At 41.2% G+C, this 23,311-nt stretch overlaps 2 protein-coding genes across 2 annotated transcripts; both read right to left on the bottom strand.

Annotated features, from left to right (window-relative positions):
• Positions 1-5,905: 5,905 nt before the first annotated feature.
• Positions 5,906-12,670, bottom strand: LOC122776194 (leucine-rich repeat-containing protein 17-like). The gene is made up of 7 exons (XM_044036604.1): positions 11,184-12,670; positions 9,582-9,745; positions 9,000-9,485; positions 8,420-8,634; positions 7,668-7,823; positions 6,886-7,027; positions 5,906-6,274 (listed from the first exon to the last, which is right to left on the bottom strand). Exons 2-7 carry the CDS (start codon positions 9,704-9,706, stop codon positions 5,992-5,994), a joined length of 1,407 nt encoding a protein of 468 aa, XP_043892539.1. The 5' UTR covers positions 9,707-9,745; positions 11,184-12,670; the 3' UTR covers positions 5,906-5,991.
• A 787-nt stretch (positions 12,671-13,457) lies between these two features.
• Positions 13,458-23,216, bottom strand: fam185a (family with sequence similarity 185 member A). The gene is made up of 8 exons (XM_044036608.1): positions 22,629-23,216; positions 21,034-21,143; positions 19,507-19,599; positions 18,882-19,020; positions 16,745-16,786; positions 16,568-16,663; positions 16,328-16,462; positions 13,458-13,795 (listed from the first exon to the last, which is right to left on the bottom strand). The coding sequence occupies exons 1-8, from the start codon at positions 23,071-23,073 to the stop codon at positions 13,683-13,685; spliced, it is 1,173 nt and encodes a 390-aa protein (XP_043892543.1). The 5' UTR covers positions 23,074-23,216; the 3' UTR covers positions 13,458-13,682.
• Between the last annotated feature and the right edge of the window lie 95 nt (positions 23,217-23,311).

The raw sequence follows: 23,311 nt of genomic DNA, 5'->3' as shown, positions 1-23,311 counted from the left end.
ACCTTATACATATTAAAATACCAGGCCAGCCATTTCAAAACATAAGCTTGAATCGTGACTCTGATCAACACACAAGTTCCAAATATAATATTAATTTCATGTGAATATGGGATACAAATTAATAATCAGACCACTTAACTTAATTCGTGAAATTGCATGTGGTTTTATTACAGCTGGGCTTCATGTAATATTTGAGAGGTTTGGCTTCACAACAAGGTGCATAATTATCCATCAACGTAAAAAACTGATCTATGAATTAAAAATAATAAATTAACATTGAGTGTGAATACTGACATGTTAGGCCTGTATGCCTGTATACGCCCTATATCAACGGAGATTGGCGCAACTCCCCTCACGACCCTCATGTGGAGGATAAAGCGGTAGAAGATGGATGAATGGGTTTTCTTTTATTCCTTATAAGTATTTATTAAGATCTATTATACATATTTTACAAGAATTTCTAACTTAATTACAAAACTAAAAATAAAAAATGTCTATGTTGCTTCCTTCATCCTAAAACAGGTTCTGTTAACCTAGAACACTATCGCTCAAATTCAAAACACCATCACTAACGCTGGGTGATTTTTACCCGAGGTAATTCACCCAATAAAAAGAACTTGTCATCAAAATATATCAAAACATGACAATACATGACAAATGTGTTCTTTTATTTTAAACTGTGTCATGTCTAAAAAAATGAAAGAAAAGCATCATGAGGGGACCATATACAAATGCTTCAAAATTACTGGAAAATTAGGAATTTGGGAACAAAAAATTCCTAAAAAAAAATAATGAAGATGGAAACTTGGTTTGAAAGCTCAGTGTCCTTGGCACACAGAATCAACCCAAAACCTACTTTACCTTCTATCACTATTGCTGGGTGAAAATCACCCAAACATGTGCCTGTAGGAAAAAGTGTGTTTTGGATTAGGAAAACACCCATGCCATCAAAGATGTCAAAGACAATACTGAAGCTACCCAGAGACCCATGACACTCAGATAAACGCAGCATAATGAAAATCACATAAATGTACAGTATTTGCTCGGCAATGGTGTTCTCGGGACACTTTGTGGGTATACAGCAGTAGTGCAGAGGTGAGCAATGACATGTTCTGGGCACTTCCTTATGTTCTCAGTCATAGTCCAAAATGTTTGCAGTTTATTAGCTCTAACAGTGGTTTCACTGTAACAGACATTTTTGTTTATATTTAAAAGTTGTGCAAATTACTTTTCCCATGATTACTCCACAAAAAATATTCAGATGAAAGAAGACTCCTGGCAGAAATTTGACTCATGTGAATAACAGATGTGGGATTTTCTCTGGATCATTGTTGACAGGTTCACGGGGATATTCTTTTTCAGAAAAAGTCAGAAAAAATCTGAGATTAAAGTCAGAATTCTAAGATTAAAATCAGAATTCTAAGATTAAAGTCAGAATCCTGGGATTCATACTGGGTGTTTTTTTTTTTTACATGTGGCCCTAATACTCTCCCATAAAGATGATAAAATAGAGTTATTCCATAAATGTTATGATAGTGAAGCTGAATCCTGTCCTCTTCAGTAAATACAGGTATCTGGCAGCCTGCCTGCATACCTGCTCACTGAATTAAAGATGAGTTCTGTTCACAGGAAGTGCAGGAGTTTCACAGCCCAGAGCGAGATGTTGACTCGATGCCAGAGAGCTGGCTCTAAAGATGAACACGCCAAAGCAGCAGTTAAAAGGTTAAAGGAAACATGGATCGGCCTGGCTGCAGTCACCAAGCGACAGGACACTGGCTGGTAGGTGATCACATGCAAGTATCTCTGAGTAAACAGTTAATAAAGATGAGGGTTAACCAATGTATACTGACTGTTGACTGTTTTTGCAAGCTGTAACTCTCATGTTTATAGCCAGAGAAAGCAGGCACTGTGGTTAAGAAATGCGTCCAAAGTGAAACAACTTCTTCCCCTCTGCGTACACGCACTCTCATGACTCATTTTGTCCCCCGTTACTCTCCCCATTAAACTCTGTGGCTTGGCTCTACCTTTAAAAGCTAAATTTGTCTCCAGATTCACTACAATGAAACACTGTGATCATGCACAACCATTTTGTCATAATTCATCCATTTCTTTGCAACCAAGCTGCCACACAGAAACCTGAGATTGATGTTAACATTGTGAACATCATAGCAGCATGGCATCATCTTACAAAGGTGTCAAAGCAAAAACAAATGGCTGCAGTGTGTAACTTTTTGTGATTATCATTATTTGCATAATGCCAGGCTCTATCAAGCAATACTATCAGACCTGACCACTGATGCCACCATCAGCCCAACAATGGGAGGTCACAATATATTTCAATATTGCCAATACTGTTCCACCAAATAAGTCCCAAATCTCTCAGTAAACTCCCAACAGATTTCAAAGAAAGGTGTGGATTATGATTTTTTTTATCTCTTTATTTAGCTTTTAATGAATACAAGCAAGAACCTCTTTTAATGAATACATGTTAAACTTGCATGTCTTGGAACTTTTCAATGTCAAACAGCAGGGAACAAGTAAACAATAAATAAACACCTCACGCGGCACAGATGTGTGCCACAGGTGCACTCTTGGTAATTTGCCTTTGGAATAATACAGAACTCCTTATATGGACATCCTGGGTGTGTGTTTATAAGTCACATATTCAGGCTTTGCAGAATGCGTTTTCCTATGAGTTGTTGAGTTAAATTTATGATTCATTTTATATTGCATAATCTTTTAGTAGTGATAATTGTGCAGAAGTCACAAAGCATTTTTATGTTATTATATTATATTAATATATATTATATTAATATTTTATTTTATAACAAACTTTGAATTAAAAACTTAAAATTTAAAAAATTTGAGTACCTTTTGCTCAGGTGTCTTTATATAGTTAGTGAAAAATATCATAACATATCATGAAATCATGTTGATGTTTATTTTTCACTCATTTAATCACAGTAATATTCTGTGCCCCGCTAAATTTAGCTAAAGTACCTAATCTGGTGTAAATAGTGGTGAGCGTCAAAGCAATTGAATGCTGGGAATGTTGTCTGCCGTGTGTTGTCCCCCTCAGAGATGGCGCTAGTGGACTTGACTGAGTGGGGATTTGTGTGTATACAACAACAGCGCAGGGGTAGGTGGGAGCAAGAAGCGTTTACAGCATGAAACAGCTGGATGACTGGGTTTATACGAGCTTCTGAATAGTCTTTGTGTTTTCAGTTCTACTCCAACCTGTTTACAGTCAGTCTTGACAAAAGGCAAATTACGAGTGCAGCGCGGTAATAACACTTGTTGACATGAGATCCAAACACTGGTGTACTGGGAAATATACAACACTTACTCAGCATTATATGAACTCATTTGACAAAGGTAACAAACATTTGTTTTTCTCTAAAAGTTACACACTGCAGTTTTATGTTAAAGCCTACTTTTAGTTTAAACTAGAGAAAACACACAGTGATAATACTTTTCTGGATCACCACCAACATCTAATCATTTCATTCTTGGGCCATAACCTACATCCACAGAAAATGAGATTTGTGTGAATGTTGTTTGTGTGTGCATCATAGCAGCATATCTGTTAGAACACAATTAAAGAGGGCAAACCTCTACCAATTCTGAGTTTCCAACAGTGATAACACACACAATCTATTTTGGAGACAATTATTGTTTATTTTGGTGCCTTTGTAGTGGGTACATTTATGTACCATAGTATTGTTAAATTACATGTCTTTTAGGGTACTGAGTTGTACTTTTTGAGAATGTACCTTCCATTGTTGTGTGGTGTAGTCCTACAGTAGCTGAAAATGGCTTGTATAGAAAACAGTAACAAAGGCCAGGTTGGAAAAGACTCTTGAGGAGCCTCTCACTGAAAGTGCACTGTAGATTGTGCAGACTGTAGTGATAGGCTGATTGAGGTTTGTCTTTAGTTTACTTCAGCTTTAAGTGAATGTTCATGTTCAGTGATGTTGCTGTATCAGCTGTTGTATCTGTTACATAATAATCTACAGAGTGGACTGTAAACATGCAGTATTTCCAATCGCTGTGTGTCGGTAGTGAACCTACGGACATAACTTTGTTTGTGTGACAACTCACAAGACCTGTTACACTGTTACAGTTAGATGCATATGAATGATAATATACTTTATTGACCTTATGTAATTGTTGAAGTCATTTCATAGCAGTGGCTCTCATAGATGTTTATACATGTTTATAACTTCTTTGAGTCTTACACTAATCAGTCGGAGACCCTGTTTGCCTTGGAACCCTGTGTGATGTGGTGTGAGTGCAGAATTGGCTTTGCTTGCTCTGGAGATGTAGTCCACCATCTCTTGCAATAAATAGTGCTCCAACATGACTATTTTTGGAAAGAGAAAAGAGCCTCTTGTTCACATGCAACTATGCGCCTTGCACAGTGGCAGCAAGTTGCCGGAGGCGGCATTTAAAACCTGTCCGGGTGATTGAGCGTCCCACTGACATCAGCCAGATGTTTCCAAGGTGAGACTGTTGGTGTTGAAATCAAACGTTGATGGACAGAGTGTCAATCAAACGATGAGTATGAAGGCTGTTTCCATGACTTTTGCTCTGTTTTTCTCTGGTGACATTCAGCACAGACAAGCACAAGCTTAAAGTTTCAGAGAGGAGGAGGCCTGGCTCGACTGTGAAGAATCAGCTCTGTATTGCGATGGATTCATAAAGAATGTAAACAGTGTGGCTGTGACAGCTGTTTCCTAATGTTGTCCCAGTTAGATTAACTTCTCTGCAGAGAAAGACTGAATAACAGAGAGCACAACAAAGCAGATTCTGCAGAACTACCACCTGTTCGTCTACATGCCGACGTGTCCTTGGGCGAGACACACACAACCCTACGTTGAGCCACAGTCAGTGTGAATGGGTATGAAAGATGTGTGAGTGAATGCATGTGAATGGAAAAACTGTAGTGTAAAGCTGCTTTGAGTAGACATCAAGACAAGAACAGCGCTATATACTGTAAATACAGACCATTTGTGACGTATATGTTTTTATACCACCTGAGAAAATATTGAGCTCTCAAAGCGACACCATTATCACTATAGGTCAAACACAGTCTGCTACAGACTTTACACAGGAGGCAGATTTATTTCATCCTCCTGGACACAGGCACCGGTATAGCCAAATTAGATTAAGATGAAGTGAGCGATAAGGTGACTCTAATTTAATTTATATTTTTCATATTCTACGCACTCTAAATTCCTCAGCTCCACTCCGATCACATACCCTGGTGTATGCGATAGAACAGTTTTTCTGCTTTTCCTCCAAGTACCATAGTACCACAGATTACGAACCATGGTTCTAGATACTAATAAATGTTTCATTTCAGAGGTCCATTGTGAAACATTTAGGCGCAAATAATGACACAAAGGGAATATACACCAAAGTGGTTGTATATTTAATTTCAATGACAAACTCATTTGGTTGCTTATATTTTGCTCCTTTTTTGATTTTGAAACACCTTTGTTTTTATTTTAAAGAGAAACAACTATAACAGCTGATACTGTGCACTTTTTTGTTTCTGGGCACTTTGAGATGTGTGAAGGATATATTTTATCTCAAAGTGGAAAACATTACTGCTACTGTTAAATCATTTGGCCTTTGTGGCCTTAGAATTGGCTTAAAAACCAGGGCCTTGCTTTACAGAGACTGTGCTATGTGTTTTAAAGCAAAAGCTTACGATGAAAACAAAGAGGAGTGACCTCTTCTCTGGTGTGTAAAGGCCTCCGTACTTCCCTGCTTTGTTACAATCTCATTCTTACACACTGGACCTTGATTTAATAAATATAAACCACATTATATGAGTCAAAAAAATCATATATTTTGATTACATTACACAGATAAAACACAAAAGCAGCACTGCAAAATGTAGTTTCTCCATCTGATACAGACTGTTTAATAATACTGAAAGGAAATAACTGACAGGAAAACAATGAGACGATTAAAAGTCGGATTTCAGGACAGTCTGATGATCTCGTATTTCTTCGGCACCCTCAAGTGGCCCGGCTCTAGCTCCTCCTCCAGCTCTCCCTGCACCTCCATCGCTGTGTTCCAAAGCTCAGGGTCTGTTTGGTCTTCGTCCGCTCTGCTTTGCTGTCTGTCCTTTGGACAGCCTTTGTTGTAGGAATGCACGTAATGCTCCACAGTTTCCCCAATATGTTGAAGAGGGGAGCGACACATCAGGCCGGAGTCCCTGACTCCTGGGTGCAGGCGCAGCCAGTACACCATGTAGTGAATGCTGGCAAACAAGGAAGAAGTTTTTTTTAAAAATAATTTGCATTTGTGTCCAACAAAAATGCCACAGTACACAATCGAACACACTGCTACACAACACTTTTCGGTCCATGTACTGTGCAGATATTATTGCTGTATATATTCAAACACTGTAGTGTGTAACTTTTAAATATAAACAAATGTCTGTTAACACAAGCTCCACACAACTCTCTGTGATTCATGTTTCACAGTATAGTGGAATTCTACTGCTGTTGTTCAGCAGTTTAATGGGATAAATGTTTCCCGCCTCTGTGCTGCTGCTGTACACACACCAACACTCCCTCTGTCAGGTCTGATAGTATTGCTGCACAGAGCCTGAACACAAATACTATAACACTGTTTGTGTTCAAGAAGTCCAAATAGAAAAATCATCATCCAAAAATCACCAAATGTTACTCACAGCACCTTTAAGCCTTAACTCTATATTGCATTTCCTCTCTTAATTTGTCTCTCTCGTTATAGTTTTCCGTTAATTGAAACTGCCTTATTTTGATTTGTTGATCATTTGTTTATCTTATTTCAATAACTCCTTGGCAATAAAGCTGATTCTGATTGTGACTGTGCGGAGGAGCCCACCTGTAGTCGCACACCCACGGGTTTCCTTCCAGTTTTAGCCGTGACAGGAAGTAAAGGTCCTCCAGAACCCCATACTGGATAAAATGAAGACCATTTTCAGACAAATCCAACTCACGGAGATGCAGGAGCCCAGACAGGGACGCTACACGGGAGAAAAGCCACGAGACGCATTTACATAGCAGCCATTTTGTTATATTCACTTTCTCATCATAATTCAATTCAGTCTGACATATTGTTGTTTATTAATACCAAGAAAAGATTAAATAATTAGAATTAGAGTCACATTGTCTCTTGCTCCATCTTAATCTAATTTGGCTACAAAGCGTCTAAAGTATATATGTGAGGAAGAGGAGGATGATGAGAGAGCAAATTGGGAATAAATGGGCCTCCTGTGAAAAGTCTGCAGCTGACTTTTCTCGGCCTATTCACACCACTGTATTTTAACGTTGGTGATACTGGTGTCGCTTCGAGAGCTCATGTTGCACTTGGTATAAAAAGCTTGAGAACCACGGGTTTACACCATCTATACACATATGGCAGAATTCCTTCAGTGTCTAAAAATGAAAAATAGGATAAAGCATAAATCATCAGCAGCAGTTGCGTAATGTGTTTGCAAGCGTTTGCTTCACATATGTGATCCAGCCAAAGAAATAAAAACAGCTTTATTTATGCAGGCGTTCATCCTGGATATTCAAGGAAATATGAAGCACATAGTGCAGTATTCATAGATCATTATTATCAGGCATGCAATAACACACACACACACACACACACACTGTTACCTGGGTCAATGCGCTCCATGTAGTTATTGCTGAGGTTTAGGAATCTGAGGCTTCTCGCACTTTGGAAATCTCTGGCTCTGAGATGACTGATTGAATTATAGGACAGATCGACGTGGACGACATCGTCTGGAATTCCCGTGGGCACCTCTGTTAGACCTGAACACAGGGACGAAAGGATTACTCAAATACTTATGTCCGTATTTTTCATCTTATATCATCCAAATGTGTTCTCACAGTGCAAGTTCAGTAGGACATATCTATGCTCCGCGTCAATCTGTGATCTGAGTCTGTTTTCTACAGATGTCCAGGTCTCATGCCAGTCTTAAATTTAAAATGCCACAAAGTTATTTTAACATTTGTTTAGCTGATGCTTTCCAAGTTGTTCCTGTGATAACAAATGACGATAACAGTCAGATGTTAGGGCAACAAGTTCCACCAGTATGACATTATATTTAGAAACGTCCCATGCTTCTCTTCTGAGACATGTAAGTTTACTCATTCCTGCCCTGCACCAGTCATATTTCATTACTCTCTGGCTCTGGTGCCTCAGACGTGGTCTTTGCCCACATTTTTCAGTCTGTCTGATTGTGCGCAGCATAACTCAACACAACTATGGTCCGTTTTGGTGGGAAAAATTGAAAGTTTGCTTTCTCACGTTGTATATTACATTTGTCGTGAAAATATTTCGAAAAGTAAGGTGCCGTTAATCGAGCTGATTGTCAAAAATATACACAAAATAAGTGCAGACTTGCCTCGTTTACTGCAGTCCAGTCGTACTTGGGGGAAAAGGTAGGTGTGGCAAGATGTGGTCACATCTGGTTTGCCCCGAAATGGAATGGGATCTATGGGGACTGTGTTCTCGGTTCCGTCGCCCTGCGGGTCGCCCACTGAGTCTGACTCCTTACAGATTAACTCAGCGTCAACCTGCTTCAACTTAGTGCCTTTGAGCCTGATTGGAGCCACACACCTGGCAAAGGAAACACAGTACAGTCATAATGAAGCAAACGGATCATTCTGAGACTCACACATTCACGCTGTGGCTCGGTTGCACATGGCAGAAGTTGAGAAATGTGAATGAAATAAAATGTCAGCCCAAACTAAGCTCTCAGACAAGGTTGTTCTCCCCATTACTCAAGTTTTTTGTCGTTCAACAACACAGTGGACATGATATCACCATTACTTTAGCAACATTAACAACTCTTGCTCTGTAGTTAGCCATGACAGACACTGCTCCGCTGACCTCTGTGACCTCTGCGTCAGTCGGGCATATTGAATTGTAAACCTCCAGCATCAGAGCAACACATCACACTATGACAAAGGGAAATCATTCACCTGGCGTGGTTTCCCAAATTGCGGTTGCTCGGGACTTGAACAGTGCGAATGAGACTGTCCATGGAGCAGAGGCAATTCCACGGATTATCGTACAGGCGCAGGTAGCGAAGGTTGGGCATGGGGATGAGGGCCTCCTCTGTGAGTGTTTCCAGGCTGTTGTGCTGAAGCAGCAGGGTTTTAATGTGTGAAAGGCCCTGGAAGGCCCCCTCCTGGATGACAGAGATCTGGTTCTGCTGCAGGTCCAGAGTGACTAAACTCTCGTATCCAAGGAAGGCCCCATCGCGCAGGATTTTGATCCTGTTGCGCGCTAGAAGGAGATGCTTGGGCTCTTTGGACCAGGTTTGGGAGATGGGGACGGAGGTGAGATGTCGCTCCTGACAGTCGGCGAAGACCTCGCCAGATTCTGTGGACTCTGAGCAGGAAGGAGACACTTGCCTGGAGGGGCCTGATCTGCTGTGACGCCCCGCACCTCTTATCCTGGCAGATCTTTAGGACAGAAAAAAAAAAAAGATTCATGGCTTGTCACAGCCTGTAAAAAAAGATTCTGTGAAAAATGTCTCTCAGTGAAGAATAAATCCCTACCTGTCCCGAGTTAATTTGTGTCTCGCCCTTTTGAGGCCCCTTCCCTTCCCCGGCTTTTTCATCTCAATGCAAGAGAACAGGAGGAAGAGCAGGGAGGCGAAGAGGAGGCAGGAGGTCAAACGCATCCTGATCACTGCAGGGATTTGTCTTTTCAGTAAGAAGACCTGGAGCCAAAGCAGGAGTTTAACATGAAAGTCTTAACAAAACATGCTTGAGAACAGAAGCAACAGTGTTGTTGATGAAACGCAGCTGCTGCTGCTGCTGCTGCTGAGAGTTTGTACATTATGTAAGAGATGAGAGACGTCCAAGAATGTATATACAGACTTGAAACCTGTACTTCCTAATGAAATGTTGTATATTACTTCCTTATATTACAGCTACAAGTAATATTGTTAGATAGGGCCGGAAAATAATTCAGTACCGACACATGTTGTAATATAATTTTCCTCATTTACAATGGCTCCATATACTGTACTGTACATAACTGCTATTACTAATACAACTTTCACTATCTTTTTAACTATAATTTTATAGTAATTATTATCAAAATTGACTGATTTGAAACCTTTTTATAATGTGTTTGGTAATAATGTCCATCTCAGTTTCTAGTTAATCTTCACAACAAATTGACAGCAAAGTTTCACCAGCTATTAATCTTCATTTTATTCTTTTTTTTGTCTAAGGAGAAGGGAGAAATCTCCTGGAGCTCAGTGTTCCAACAGTTTTTACTGCAGGGTTTACTGGCAGACGTGGAATATTCCACTCATAAGTCTGTTTGTATACAGCTTTGCTTTTTGCAGGTTTAGAATAAGCCTTTTTATGTGTACTTTAAAACAAGACATGCCATCTCACGTTGTCATGTCTCTACATGTAAAAGCTTATGTTGTGTTCAATTTGTGGTCTAAGTCTGGAGTGACATCACTGCCAGCTCCGACATCTGAGCTGTGATGTGTTCATCTTTACATGTAAGAGTAACATTGCCAGTGTTAAATATTGAGTTTTTTTTTTGTTTTTTTTTAATCTACAGGACATTGATTCCAGTATCTGTTACTTGTTCACTTGCATCATGTGCTATTTCACATACAAATAGATCACAAATTGGTTCTTTCCCGCTCATTTGCTCCAAATAAAAAGATCTGCCCAGGTAATCTTCCAACTGTTCAGGCCTTAGGTCTTCGGGATAATGGTTTCGTGTTCTGACACACGGTTGTGTTGTTTTTGGCCAGCTCCAACTTGTTTTCAAGAATTCTCTGTTCATTCTTTTGTTCATCATTCATCGTTATTATTTCATGTCTTACTCAGAGCCAGAGATATGATTAGAAAGAACAGATGTGACCCTCACAGTAACATGTCTAGGCTGAATTATTACATCACTGACAGATTTGTGAGTTAGTCATTAGCTCTCTCTCATCAGTAGCACTTAAGATAAAAAAAACAACTTGTTTTGGTAAAGTAGAAGAGGTTTCAACTCTCATTCAAGAGGCTTTTAAAACAAATCTTAGTTTTTAAAACAAATTTCTGACTGGGAACCATCTCAACCTTCCACTCCTGAGTGTAGCCAAGTCCTACTACAACACATTTACAGATAAAAGCTTTTAATACCTGATCACAGGGAAGGATCCTACAGTCTCATCCACCTCAGCCTGTCCAGTGACTCTCAGGCCAGTCTTCTGTGGACAGGACACAGGAGTCTTTGCTTTGAATAAATCCAGTCCCCACTCTCTGTCTGCACGTGTCTCCACTCGTCCTTGGCTGTGAGCGCTTGCACTCCTTCGCTCCTTCAGTGCTTGAAGTAAATGGGATGAAACCTGAAGGGGATGTGGAGTAAAAAGGCAGCTGTGGCCAAGTGGAGGGTTGGGTTTACGCAATCGACGTTCAGGGCCCACCCACTCAAGATGTGAACACTCCATAACATAACACACATGCACCTCAACATGAAACACCCTTTCCTCTGGAAATGTGCATTAATTTAGTCCGGTTCCAGATGTGTGTTTTCATTTTATGGGGCGCCCTAAGAATGTGAGGACTGAGGCGAACCGGTTTCCGGAAAATGATTCAGATTTCAGCGAGGACACATATTTTCCCCTCTATCCTTCCAGATTACAGTAAACGGCTCAAATACCTCTCAGTTGGATTAAGCTAACCCAGAGACACTGTTATTTATGACCTGCCCATCGTGTCAAATAGCTGCGTGTATGTACAATGCATGCAATGTTAGTATTAACTCCACATGCTCTGGATGAGTTATCAGGGAAAATGAGGATTAAATTAAATCTGTTTGTCGACACATTTGTACACCCTCATGGCAGAGATACGTTTTGATCTTACTCTTCTTTAACAGCCTCCACTTCCCAGATGTCACTGTCTATGTGCCATTTCTCCACTGAACGCTTGTCGTCTGTCCAACATCCCCATCGACATCATCACCAAAGGCTCTCACCGCAGAGAGTGAAATCATTTTGTATCACTACATATACACATTAGCCCGGTCCAGTTATTCTTTCCATTCCATGCCACATGTGCACTGAAGTTAGCCAGCTTTCAGATGTCAGCTGGAAGGCCCTGAGCAGCACCTCGCCAGCTCTCTGCAGACTCACTGCTGCAGAATGTTCTAGAATAACCAACACCAGCCTCAGATCGGTGGCTGCCAACCAGGAACACGCAGTACACTGACCTGTCACTGTGAAACAAGTACATGTGTCTGTACACTAAATAATAGTTACACGTTTCAGGTTCTTCAGTCAACAAACGGTGACCGAGCTCGCCAGTGACCGACTCATGACTGACATCTCTGTCATGAGGATGGCACAAGGATAGGCAAGATCATTTGTGATGATTTTTGTTATCATTCTTGGTGAGAGTAAAGCGGAGCTGCTGGTGCCAATCCCAGCTGACATAGGCTTAAAAAGACAGGACACCATGGACAGGTCAGTCCATCACAGGCCCAACGTAGGGACGAGCAACCAGTCACTAACATTCACACATACAGTGCAGGCAATTTAGAGCGCTCAATTAACCTGTGTTAATTGAACAGTGGAAGCAAACTGGAGAACTCACACATTCTCACACACACACACACAAGGGAGAACATTCAAACTCCACACATAAGGTCCGGACTGGGACACAGACCAGCAACCTTTTTGTTGTGTGGCCATTTTTGTAATCAATTTTGTTTAGGAAAAAAGGCTTAAAATTCCAGTGCGGAGCGTCTGTTGCCCCCCAGTGGACCTCTGAGTAATTACAACAACACTGAGGTCCTGATTTGACCTGTTTTTCCTGCCCCACCTGTCCCCAGTTACACACAGACAGAAACAGAGCCATCACAAGCTTTTTTTCTCTACAGTAAAGGTAAATTATGTGTTGTTTATCTGTCTTTTACTGTAGTTATTACTTGTCCACATGGCATCCAGGAAACTTAGAGCAGTGTAGTGCAGAGTTGCACGCATAGGCAGCTGTCCAGGAAAACCTTGCTTGCTGTTGGCGGAGCACAAACTTTGAATATTGGACGACCAAATCTGTGAGAGGCTAAAACCATCAACATGATAAAACTGTGAGGTTCTACTGAACGTCCAGGTTTATTTAATCCACTGTTGAATATGTTTGTTGGCATTTCTTGGTCAGACAGATGTCTGGCTCAGACAGGCAGTTGTTAAGGGGGCACACATTTTCAATGCGCATATTATTATTATCATACAAGTATTTGTACGTTGTTAATCCCTGTAGGAAAATTACTACGGAACCTCTGTAGGATTAGGATTAGGGGGCAGCCACTGAGCATCGCCCGGGGAACAATGGAGGTTGGCTACCTTGCTCAGGAGCACCCCAGACGTTTGCAGGGAATATGCTGCAGTTATATACACAGTATTCTACCAACACTCAGGATATAATGTTTAGATTTATTTTCTAAATAACTATGGATGATACATGCTATATACAGTCATTTATGTATGGGCAGAGGATTAGATAAATAAATAAATACAGCAGTGAAGTTAAACTATCATCAGCCATGAACAGCTGCAGTAAATATCTGGCTCTGTCTCTGAGTGTAAAGCCTCAGTGCAGTGATGCAGCATCACAGACACAAACGCTGCCAGTCTTAGCTCAGCTCCCCAGCTTCAGCGACTCAAACCAGCTCTGCGTCTTCAGTGCAACAGAACCGGTGTCTGCCCGAGCTTTAACCCACCGATCCACCGCAGACGCTCCATTCATGTAACCTAAAAGAAAAAGAGCAGATATGTTAGGGTGTTGATGGTTTGGTTAATTACATCATAGTGATGGGTACTGTTAGGATTATATCAATATTTATTGATACTCTTTTTGATACCAGGGTCATCTGTTTAAACCACTGGACTCCACTGCAGTAAAACGCTGTAAATCTGTCACAGTCATATTCCATCACTTGGACCGATTCCTCTGGTTGCTGTGTGACTGACAGCTCTTGGAAAAGTGACGCTAACAACATCTTGAGGTAGCAGCTGCACATTTAATTGTAACAGATTTGCTCAGTCAAGTTTTTGGAGGATTTTGCAGCTCTGTTAGCAGCAGCCGAACAGGGCCTCCCCACCTTCAAACTCATCACTTCCTGATCGCACAATAACCAATTTATAAACGTGACTTTAAGGTTAGAACGAAAAAAAAAACATCTCCTAAATGTGTGTGTGAGTCCAAACATGATTATACACCAACATGGCTGAAGAGTAAACAATGCAGTGCAATGTCACACATAAATCTAATGCCGCCAGCCTCATTGTGATTTGGGCATGACTAGGATAGAAAGAAAGGAAGATAGCAAACTGAATTCTAAAGTGAATTTGGAATAAACTTCTTCTTCGTCTTCTTCTTCTTTGCCTTTCGGCTGCTCCCTTCAAGGGTCGCCCCAGTGAATCAACCTCCTCCATCTCACCCTGTTCTCTGTATCCCCCTCTCTCACACCAACTAACTTCATGTCCTCTTTCACTACATCCATAAACCTTCTCTTTGGTCTTCCTCTAGACCTCCTGCCTGGCAGTTCCAACCCCAGCATCTCTCTGACCTTATCTCCAAAACATCTAACATGTGCTGTTCCTCTGATTGACTCATTCCTGATCCTATCCATCTTCGTCACTCCCAAAGAGAACCTCAACATCTTCATCCCTGCTACCTCCAGCTCTGCTTCCTGTCTTTTCCTCAGTGCCACTGTCTCTAGACCAGTGGTCACCAACGTGGTGCCCTCGGGCACCTGGTAGCCCGCGAGCAGCCAACGAGGTGCCCGTGGGCACATTTCACTTCACCTCACTTGCATGTATCCATATGATCACTGAGTAAAATGTCCTTGATATTGTTTATACAAACTGTGATAATCATTAGGAGTAAGCACTGGAATTAATGTGTATGCAATTGAATGCATAATATTCATCATTTAAATGGTACATTGCACAAAATAATAAAAATGAATATGGTAGCCCTCCATATTATTCTCTACCCTTCAGGTAGCTCTCGGTCTCAAAAGGTTGGTGACCCCTGCTCTAGACCATACAGCATCGCTGGTATCACCACTGTCTTGTATAACTTTCCTTTCATTCTGGCTGATACTCTTTTATCACACACTTTTCTCCACCCTTTCCAACCAGCTTGAACATGTTTCTTCACCTCTTTTCCACAATCTCCACTGCTCTGGACTGTTGACCCTAAATACTTAAAATCCTCCACCTTCTTTATCTCCACTCCCTGTAGCCTCATGGTTCCACTTGGGTTCCTCTCATTCACCCGCATATATTCTGTCTTGCTGCGACTAACCTTCATTCCTCTCCTTTCTAGAGCATATCTCCACCTTTCCTCCACCTGGTCTCTGCTCTCACCACAGATCATAATGTCATCTGCAAACATCAGAGTCCATGGAGATTCCTGTCTAACCTCATCTGTCAGTCTGTCCATCACCACCGCAAACAAGAAGGGACTCGAAGCCGAACCCTGATGTAGTCCCACCTCGAACTTCTCTGTCACACCTACAGCACACCTCACCGCTGTCTCACAGTTGGCATACATGTCCTGCACCAGTCTAACATACTTCTCTGCCACTCCAGACTTCCTCATACAGTACCATAGTTCCTCTCTCGGCACCCTGTCATAAGCTTTTTCCAGATCTACAAAGGCACAATGCAGCTCCCTCTGACCTTCTCTGTATTTCTCTACCAGCATTCTTAAAGCAAAGACTGCATCTGTAGTACTCTTTCTGGCATGAAACCATATTGTTGCTCACAAATGCTGACTTCTGCTCTCAGTCTAGTTTCCACTACTCTTTCCCATAACTTCATTGTATGGCTCATCAACTTTATTCCTCTACAGTTACTGCAATTCTGAACATCTCCCTTATTCTTAAACATGGGCACCATCACACTTCTTCTCCATTCCTCAGGCATCCCCTCACTCTCTAAGATCCTGTTGAATAGTCTAACCAGAAACTCTACTGCCTCCTCTCCTAGACACTTCCATACCTCCACAGGTATATCATCAGGACCAACTGCCTTTCCATTCTTCATCCTCTTCAATGCCCCCCTCACTTCATCTTTACTGATCTCTGCTACTTCATGGTTCACAGTAGTTACCTAAAACTAAACTAAACATAAATATTGATAGCAGTATGGTTTGTTCTCATGCTTATTGATGCTCAGCCACCGACCAATGGGGAACCACAGTATCGTTTTTCTGATATCCACCCTTTATTAATTATACTGCAAAGTGTGATGTAATGAAAAATAACAACTTACCAGTAACAGTGGTTTGGCCTTGGCTTGTGTTTTTCTCGAGTGCAGACAGAACGACCTCTGGGCTGATTTCCATGGACTCTCCACAGAGCTCCACCCCTGCTTTTAACGTGGACGGGACACGCACGCACACCGCTCCTGTGTGTCAAGCAGAAGAGTGAAGTATGACCCAACAGCAAGACCCTGACTCTAAAGATGTGATTCATAAAATGAATATTGTCCTTGAACCATGTGTGTGTTTACCTTTTTGACTGTGCAGGTCAGCACTGCTGCCATCTCCCACATACACGTCGATGCCTCCACTGTCAGAGGAAACACTCAGGGAACTGTTTGAGCCATCTGCAAAAGCAAAAACTGTTTTTAACCAGCCACTGATATATACTGCACATAGAATACCGTGCAATCATTCTGCCTGCTTACCTATAACTGTGTCTCCAGACACATTCTTCACTGTGGCATCACCTTTTGATCATTAAAGAACACAAGGTCAGTGCCTAATGAAGCAATAAAGATTCTTCTTAGTTAATAAAATGGTAAAGATTGTGGAAAATGTAATAACATAACATAAACATAAATTACAATGACAGGATAATTGTTTCCATGTCTTCTACGTTGCTCATCTTTATCAGGAAGACGCTTAAATTCTGACAGCATGACGCACCGTCTTCACTTCATGTCACGTCACGTGGCTGCTGGTCTTTGTTGTCCCGTGTCCTCTGTTTTATAGCACCGCCAAAGCAAACAAGTACACAATATGTGTTTAACTGCAACCACATTGCAGTTAAATCTTTTCTACTGGATCAGAGCCCAGGATTCCTGATGTACCTAAATCCCGCTTTACCAACCAACGTAACACACTGCAGATGGTGGCTCATGGACAGTGACAGTTTTTGGAAAATATCATCCTAGATTCAGACTACAGGTTATCTTAGCCATAGCTCAATTTAAAGTTTCATTGTGTAACATAGGAGGGTTTTCTTAGCAAAAATTAAACATATGTATGGCACTTTCCACTGGCACGCCTCCCCTCGGCACAGCATGGTTATTGCTTTTCCACTTGCGATAGTACCTGGTACCAGGTACTTTTTTAGTACCTGATCTGACGAGGTTATAAGTGAGCTGAGCCGATACTATGTGCGACGTGACGTCGTCAGACTGCCGGCCACTGTTTGGCCAGCGTGTCGTCACTGGAAGAGTTGTGAGCAAAGGTCCGACACAAGAATCAAACCGAACAATGACAAACTGTAGACTAAAAAAAAATCAAAAATCCTGAAAACATGCGTTAATCTGCAACATTTAGCCAGGGAATGTCTAAAATCTGCACACTCACCATTAGATGTCACTAATTCTTACAAACTGGACCATAACGTGGCTGCTAGCTAAGGTTGTATGGTGGATGTACTCTCATGAAATGCTATAATAGTGTTTTTATTTACATTACATGTCAGACGCTTTTTATCCAAAGCGACTTGTGATGGAATTGAGTACAATCAGCCACCCTGCGACCTCAGCAACCATGATGTCTTTCGCAAACAGGGTACTGGTCTTAACCACTGAGCCACTCCACCCACTCCACATTACAGTGTATATGTAGAAACAAAAATGGTCGACAGATTTCCCTCGCAAAATCCACACAGGACTGAGACAGAAAAGGCTACGCTATGTTTCTGCAATGCTGTCAATCGAAAACAGGTTCTGCCTTTCAGACACACTCACACACATTGTAGAGGAACCTTGTCGCCTTAGAGCAATCACCACTGATATACATGATATTTTGCACATGTCAACATGTCTATGGTTAAAAATCAAACACTGATCCAAGTTGAAAGGAACTAACTCCAAATGGAACACACCATCATAGCAGAGTTGCTGGTTTACTCTCCTCCTCTTCCTCTCCAAATGTCTAAAGGTTGTATTATTGGAAACAATTTAAAAATGCAGCTATATAGCTAAATATGAAAATACCAAAATACACCTACACCCAGGATTACACTGTGTTCATGCTCATACACATACATAACTCTACCACCATCTGTTTTATTTTTATAAACAATGAACATATTAGGTTAATTCTAACACGTCAGCAACGGGCAGAGATTGAAAGTGAAACTGTGACTGCTTTAGAGCGGCAGTGGAGAATTATCACATGATAAGGAGAGATAACAAAACAGCGTCAATAAAGGACCATAACGGCAGTATATTCTTTACATTTCCACAAATAAAGTGTATGTGAGACCGTTGGTTAACCTTAGCTTACGTTTTTCAATTTTGCGTTATATTACAAAGTATTGAGTTGAACTTTTGTTACTGACCAAATACTTATTTTCCACCATAATTTACAAATCCTACAATGTGATTTCCAGGATTTTTTTTTCACATTCTGTCTCTCACAGTTGAAGTGTACCTATGATGAAAATTACAGACCTCTGTCATCATTTTAAGAGGGAGAACTTGGACAATCGGTGGCTGACTAAATACTTTTTTGCCCCACTGTATATGTGTATATATTAGGAAGATGCTTTTTGTAGATGAGTGATAATTGCTGCTGATAACTCACCATGTACAAGACCCAGCTGTATTCTCCCAGAGGACGAGGAGATGCTGCTGGACTCAGCATAGATGGCTTTGACCTTGAGAGAGCCACGTTCTGTTGAAACATTCATCCTGGTTCCCTGGAGCTTCTTGACGTCCACTCCCTGCACAAGGAACACGACTGATCACTGCACGAGGCTGCGGCCTGGTGATTTACAAAGACTTTGAATGTTTGAAACATCTCTACATTTATAAGTTTGAGCATGTATCTCACTCGAGATCTAGTTCAGAGCCCAACTGAAAAGCAAAGTTAATTAATTGTCTGATGTAACTGTATCAAACAGTTGTGTCTTAGTCCAAAATAAAATGGATTCCTCATTTACAGGAAGAATACATGGAGGAATCAGTGGAACTGCTCATGCAGAAAACATCAGTGTTGACACAGCACTTTCCTGGATCTACATCAAAGTTTAAAGTCGGTCAGATAATAAGTGACTGCTGAGGAAATGAAAAACAGAGGCAGAAAGACAGATATTCCTGCTTTCATAGTCAGATGGCTCAATTCAGTATTGTGGCTGCTGCTGCCCCCTACTGTCTGCTGAGGGTGAGTCATCCAACAAAGCACTACGTAATAACGCAGTCATCCTTACAGCGGCTCCACATGTGCTGATGTCCACGTTACCATGGATGGTGCCAACACCTGTGACACGTCCTCCTCTGGACTGGACCTGGATCTGATGACCCTGGGAAAGAGCGACACCCGATTTGTTTTTTCTTCTTTTCTTATTTTATGCATTTAGTTGAACTTCTAACTCAAGTCTAGAAAACACTGCACTTTGCTATCTTAAGAATACCAGTATTGTGGCTGATATGTTAACATGGCCATCAAGTGTCCAACAACTAAACTTATTCTGAGATATTCTTATACCACACACAGTTACATGTTATAATAATTAACTTCATTTATAGTGCACTTTACAAACTGTATAGAGCAGAATGCTTCATAACATCTACAGATGAAACTGTCCATTATCTTAAAAGCAAACAAGTAAAAGACTTACTATAGTTACTATTTTAAAAGAATATAAAGAGAGCAATACAGGCAGAATTAACCACAAATAAAATAAGAGGGAACTCCATTGATCTGATTATGTCATGCAGGTTATTCCACAGTTTATTTAAGAGTCACATAGTCACGTCTTAATCTGACCATTGCACATTGACCTATAGGTTAACGTAATCTTAAAATGTTGTTTATGCTATGGACAATTCTTTGTTTAGTAGTTTTTGAACAAAAATATGTCACTGGATTTGAGTCATTTTGAACATACACTACTTCTTTTCTCCAGGTTCTCCGGTTTCCTCCCACAGTCCAAAAATATGTAATATGGGGATTAGGTAAATTGGTCACTCTAAATTGACCCTAGGTGTGTGTGAGAGTGAATTGTTGTTTATCTCTATATGTGGCTCTGTGATGGACTGGCAAACTGTTCAGGGTGTATCCCGCTTATCGCCCTATGTCAGCTGAGGTTGGCACAGCACCACCGGGGACCCTCCTGTGGAGGATAAAGTGGTAGAGGATGGATGGATGGATGGATGGACTTCTCCTTTGTCCCATTGTTGGAGCATCGGGTGATGGAACTGCTCAAAATTTGGAAGCTAAAATGTTTCCCAAAACAAACATGGCTATTTTGAATTTCATAAATGCCTCATATGAAAAGTGATGGTAAATTCGAGAACAACTCTGAAAAGAACTGGGACCAAGTTTGGAAATGCGCTTCAGCTTCATTTGACTATTAGGGAGCTTCTATATGAGGATATTTGTTGTATCTATACTGTATGTGGCTAAATATATGGTACATGCTCTTTTACAAATGATTTATTTATTGTTGTTGTCAATATAATATTAAAAGTACAATTAAGAAAAATGCTTTAAAATGCCCATAAAATGGCAACATCTTTCTCCAGTTAATACCATAACATTGATGTCAATGTAAACACAGTTGCTGGAAAGAGATCTGAATATTTCTTCATCCATATCAGGCAACACTGACGCCAATATCCAATTTTATATATTTAAATATATGTATATATATATATACATATATACACACATATATACATATACATATATATACACACATATCAATAGTTTGTTTCATGTCATCACCACCTACCTTGACAGAGTGCAGTGAACAGTTGCCTCTCTCTGTTTGCACCTCGCAGATGTTACACTCCATGTTCTTCACTTCCACGTTGCCTTCCCCTCGAGTGGTGATGAAGAGATCTGACAGAAAAAAACACACTGGGATTATTCAAGGACAAACATGATCAGTGATAGATTCTTTTGAGTGGAGAGTAGATTTGAGACAATACGAACATTTCCTGTCATGATTATCCTGATAGAAGGATTGCAAATTATGAAATGATTGCAATAATTGTAGAAATATAATCACACAGAGTTTTGTTCATATTCTATCTTTACTTGGTTTGTACCCACAGGTTTACAGAGAGTTTGCACAAATAAGGACCAATTATTGGATAGAGGGGAACAGATGAATTAATGATAAATAAAAAAGGCAACAAAATGTTATGTTAGCAAAATGTTTTTCACAAAAAAAACCCAAATACAAATACAATACAAAACAAAATATCTCAAAAATTATCTTCATATCATTATAAAACATAAGGAGTGATTGGGGGCCACACGGTGGAGTAGTGGTTAGCACTCTCGCCTTGCAGTGAGAAGACCCGGGTTCAAGCCCCGGTTGGAACAAGGGCCTTTTTGCATGGAGTTTGCATGTTCTCCCCGTGTGTGCGTGGGTTCTCTCCGGGTTCTCCGGCTTCCTCCCACAGTCCAAAAACATGCAATGTGGGGATTAGGTAAATTGGACACTCTAAATTGACCATAGGAGTGAGTGTGAGAGTGAATGGTTGTTTGTCTCTAGTTGTGTGTGGCCCTGCGATGGACTGGCCAACTGTCCAGGGTGTACCCCGCCTATCGCCCGATGTAGCTGAGATTGGCACAGCACCCCCCGCGACCCTCTGGTGGAGGATAAAGCGGTTAGATGATGACTGACTGACTGACTGAGGAGTGATTGGAAAGATGCAGGCTCCCCCTTGTGGCACGCCAATATAAATCAAAATGACTGTATGTTGGCAAGCTAGACATTCTTTCATGTCACTCAATTTTCTCCAGTCATGATTATCCTGATAATGGAAATTCACCACAATTTACTTGAGTGTTTAAATGTTGTAATTACATAGAGTACATATTAAAGATCCAGCACTTACGTTAGAGACATCTAATGTAAGAGTGCTGATTGAAAAAAGATTGGGACATAGAAGACTATGATGGCCCTTACATACCAGAAGGGATTTAAACATGTCTGTTGGGCAAACATGGCAGCCTTCATAAAGCAAGGCCCTTGCCTAAAGTATAGCATTCAAGGTTAATTCATTGGTTACACAAGCAATTTTAGTTATTTTTATTAAGAATATTTTAGATTTATATGTATACATACTTAAGGGTAGTATAATAAAAATGATCACTTCTGTCAATAACTCCTATGTGTAGACTGTAGCCACAGACCATCTTTAGTCTCTGGGCAGATGATGGAACACATAAACTACACATAGTCATACACTGACACGTGGATCCAGTTCAGCCACAGACAGACAAAAACAAAAACATGACAAAAACAATGTAAAGTGTCATCAGTATAAACTAATACTAGTCCCAGTGTCCCAGCCCTTGTGTAGAGACACTCACTGCACTTGATGGGCGCAGTCAGATCCACGGACACGCTGCTGTTCACCTTGTCAGCTGAAATAAGCAGCTCACTGCTCTGATCATCATAGTGGACGTGGACGTGATCCACACCGACCTCAGGCTGCTCAGTGTCAGCGCCGTGGACAGTGAGGAAGACTCGGTCAGCCTCCGGGAAACTGTGCGGGTCTAACGGGCTGATGGAGATGCTGCAGCTCAGCTGTGCCCGCACTGAACTGAAGGGACTGACGTTCAGAGTCCACTGTTTCAGAGGCTGCTTCACCTCCTCATGTGCCGGACACTTGACGGAGGCGGAGGTAGAGAAGGAAGAGCGTGGAGTGTTCAGAGGGCACCGGGGGTTTGTGAGAATCCCGGGCCTGACTGAGAGGGACCAGCGGCGGAGGAGAAGACCAACACCTGCTCGCTGACATGCTGAGCTCCACCACATCCTGCAGCAAAGCGTCTCATTCACTCTTTACACCACCACCACTACTGCGACTACAACTATAACACAAGCTACTGAGCCAAATTTACATGACGTAACGTCACAACAGTGGCAAGTGTGGGTCGCAATCATCCAACAAGACCACACTTCCGGTTTGGGAGTTCACATTAAAAGCCAGCCTTTCCCAAAGTGTGGCCCCCTTGTGGTGTGTGGCGGTACTGCAGGTGGTGGTCCGTGTGAG

This window comes from Solea senegalensis, linkage group LG10 (assembly GCF_019176455.1).
Source record: "Solea senegalensis isolate Sse05_10M linkage group LG10, IFAPA_SoseM_1, whole genome shotgun sequence".
Classification (NCBI taxonomy): domain Eukaryota; kingdom Metazoa; phylum Chordata; class Actinopteri; order Pleuronectiformes; family Soleidae; genus Solea; species Solea senegalensis.
Note: the sequence above shows the minus strand (reverse complement) of the source record. Positions and strands in the feature narration are given on the sequence as shown.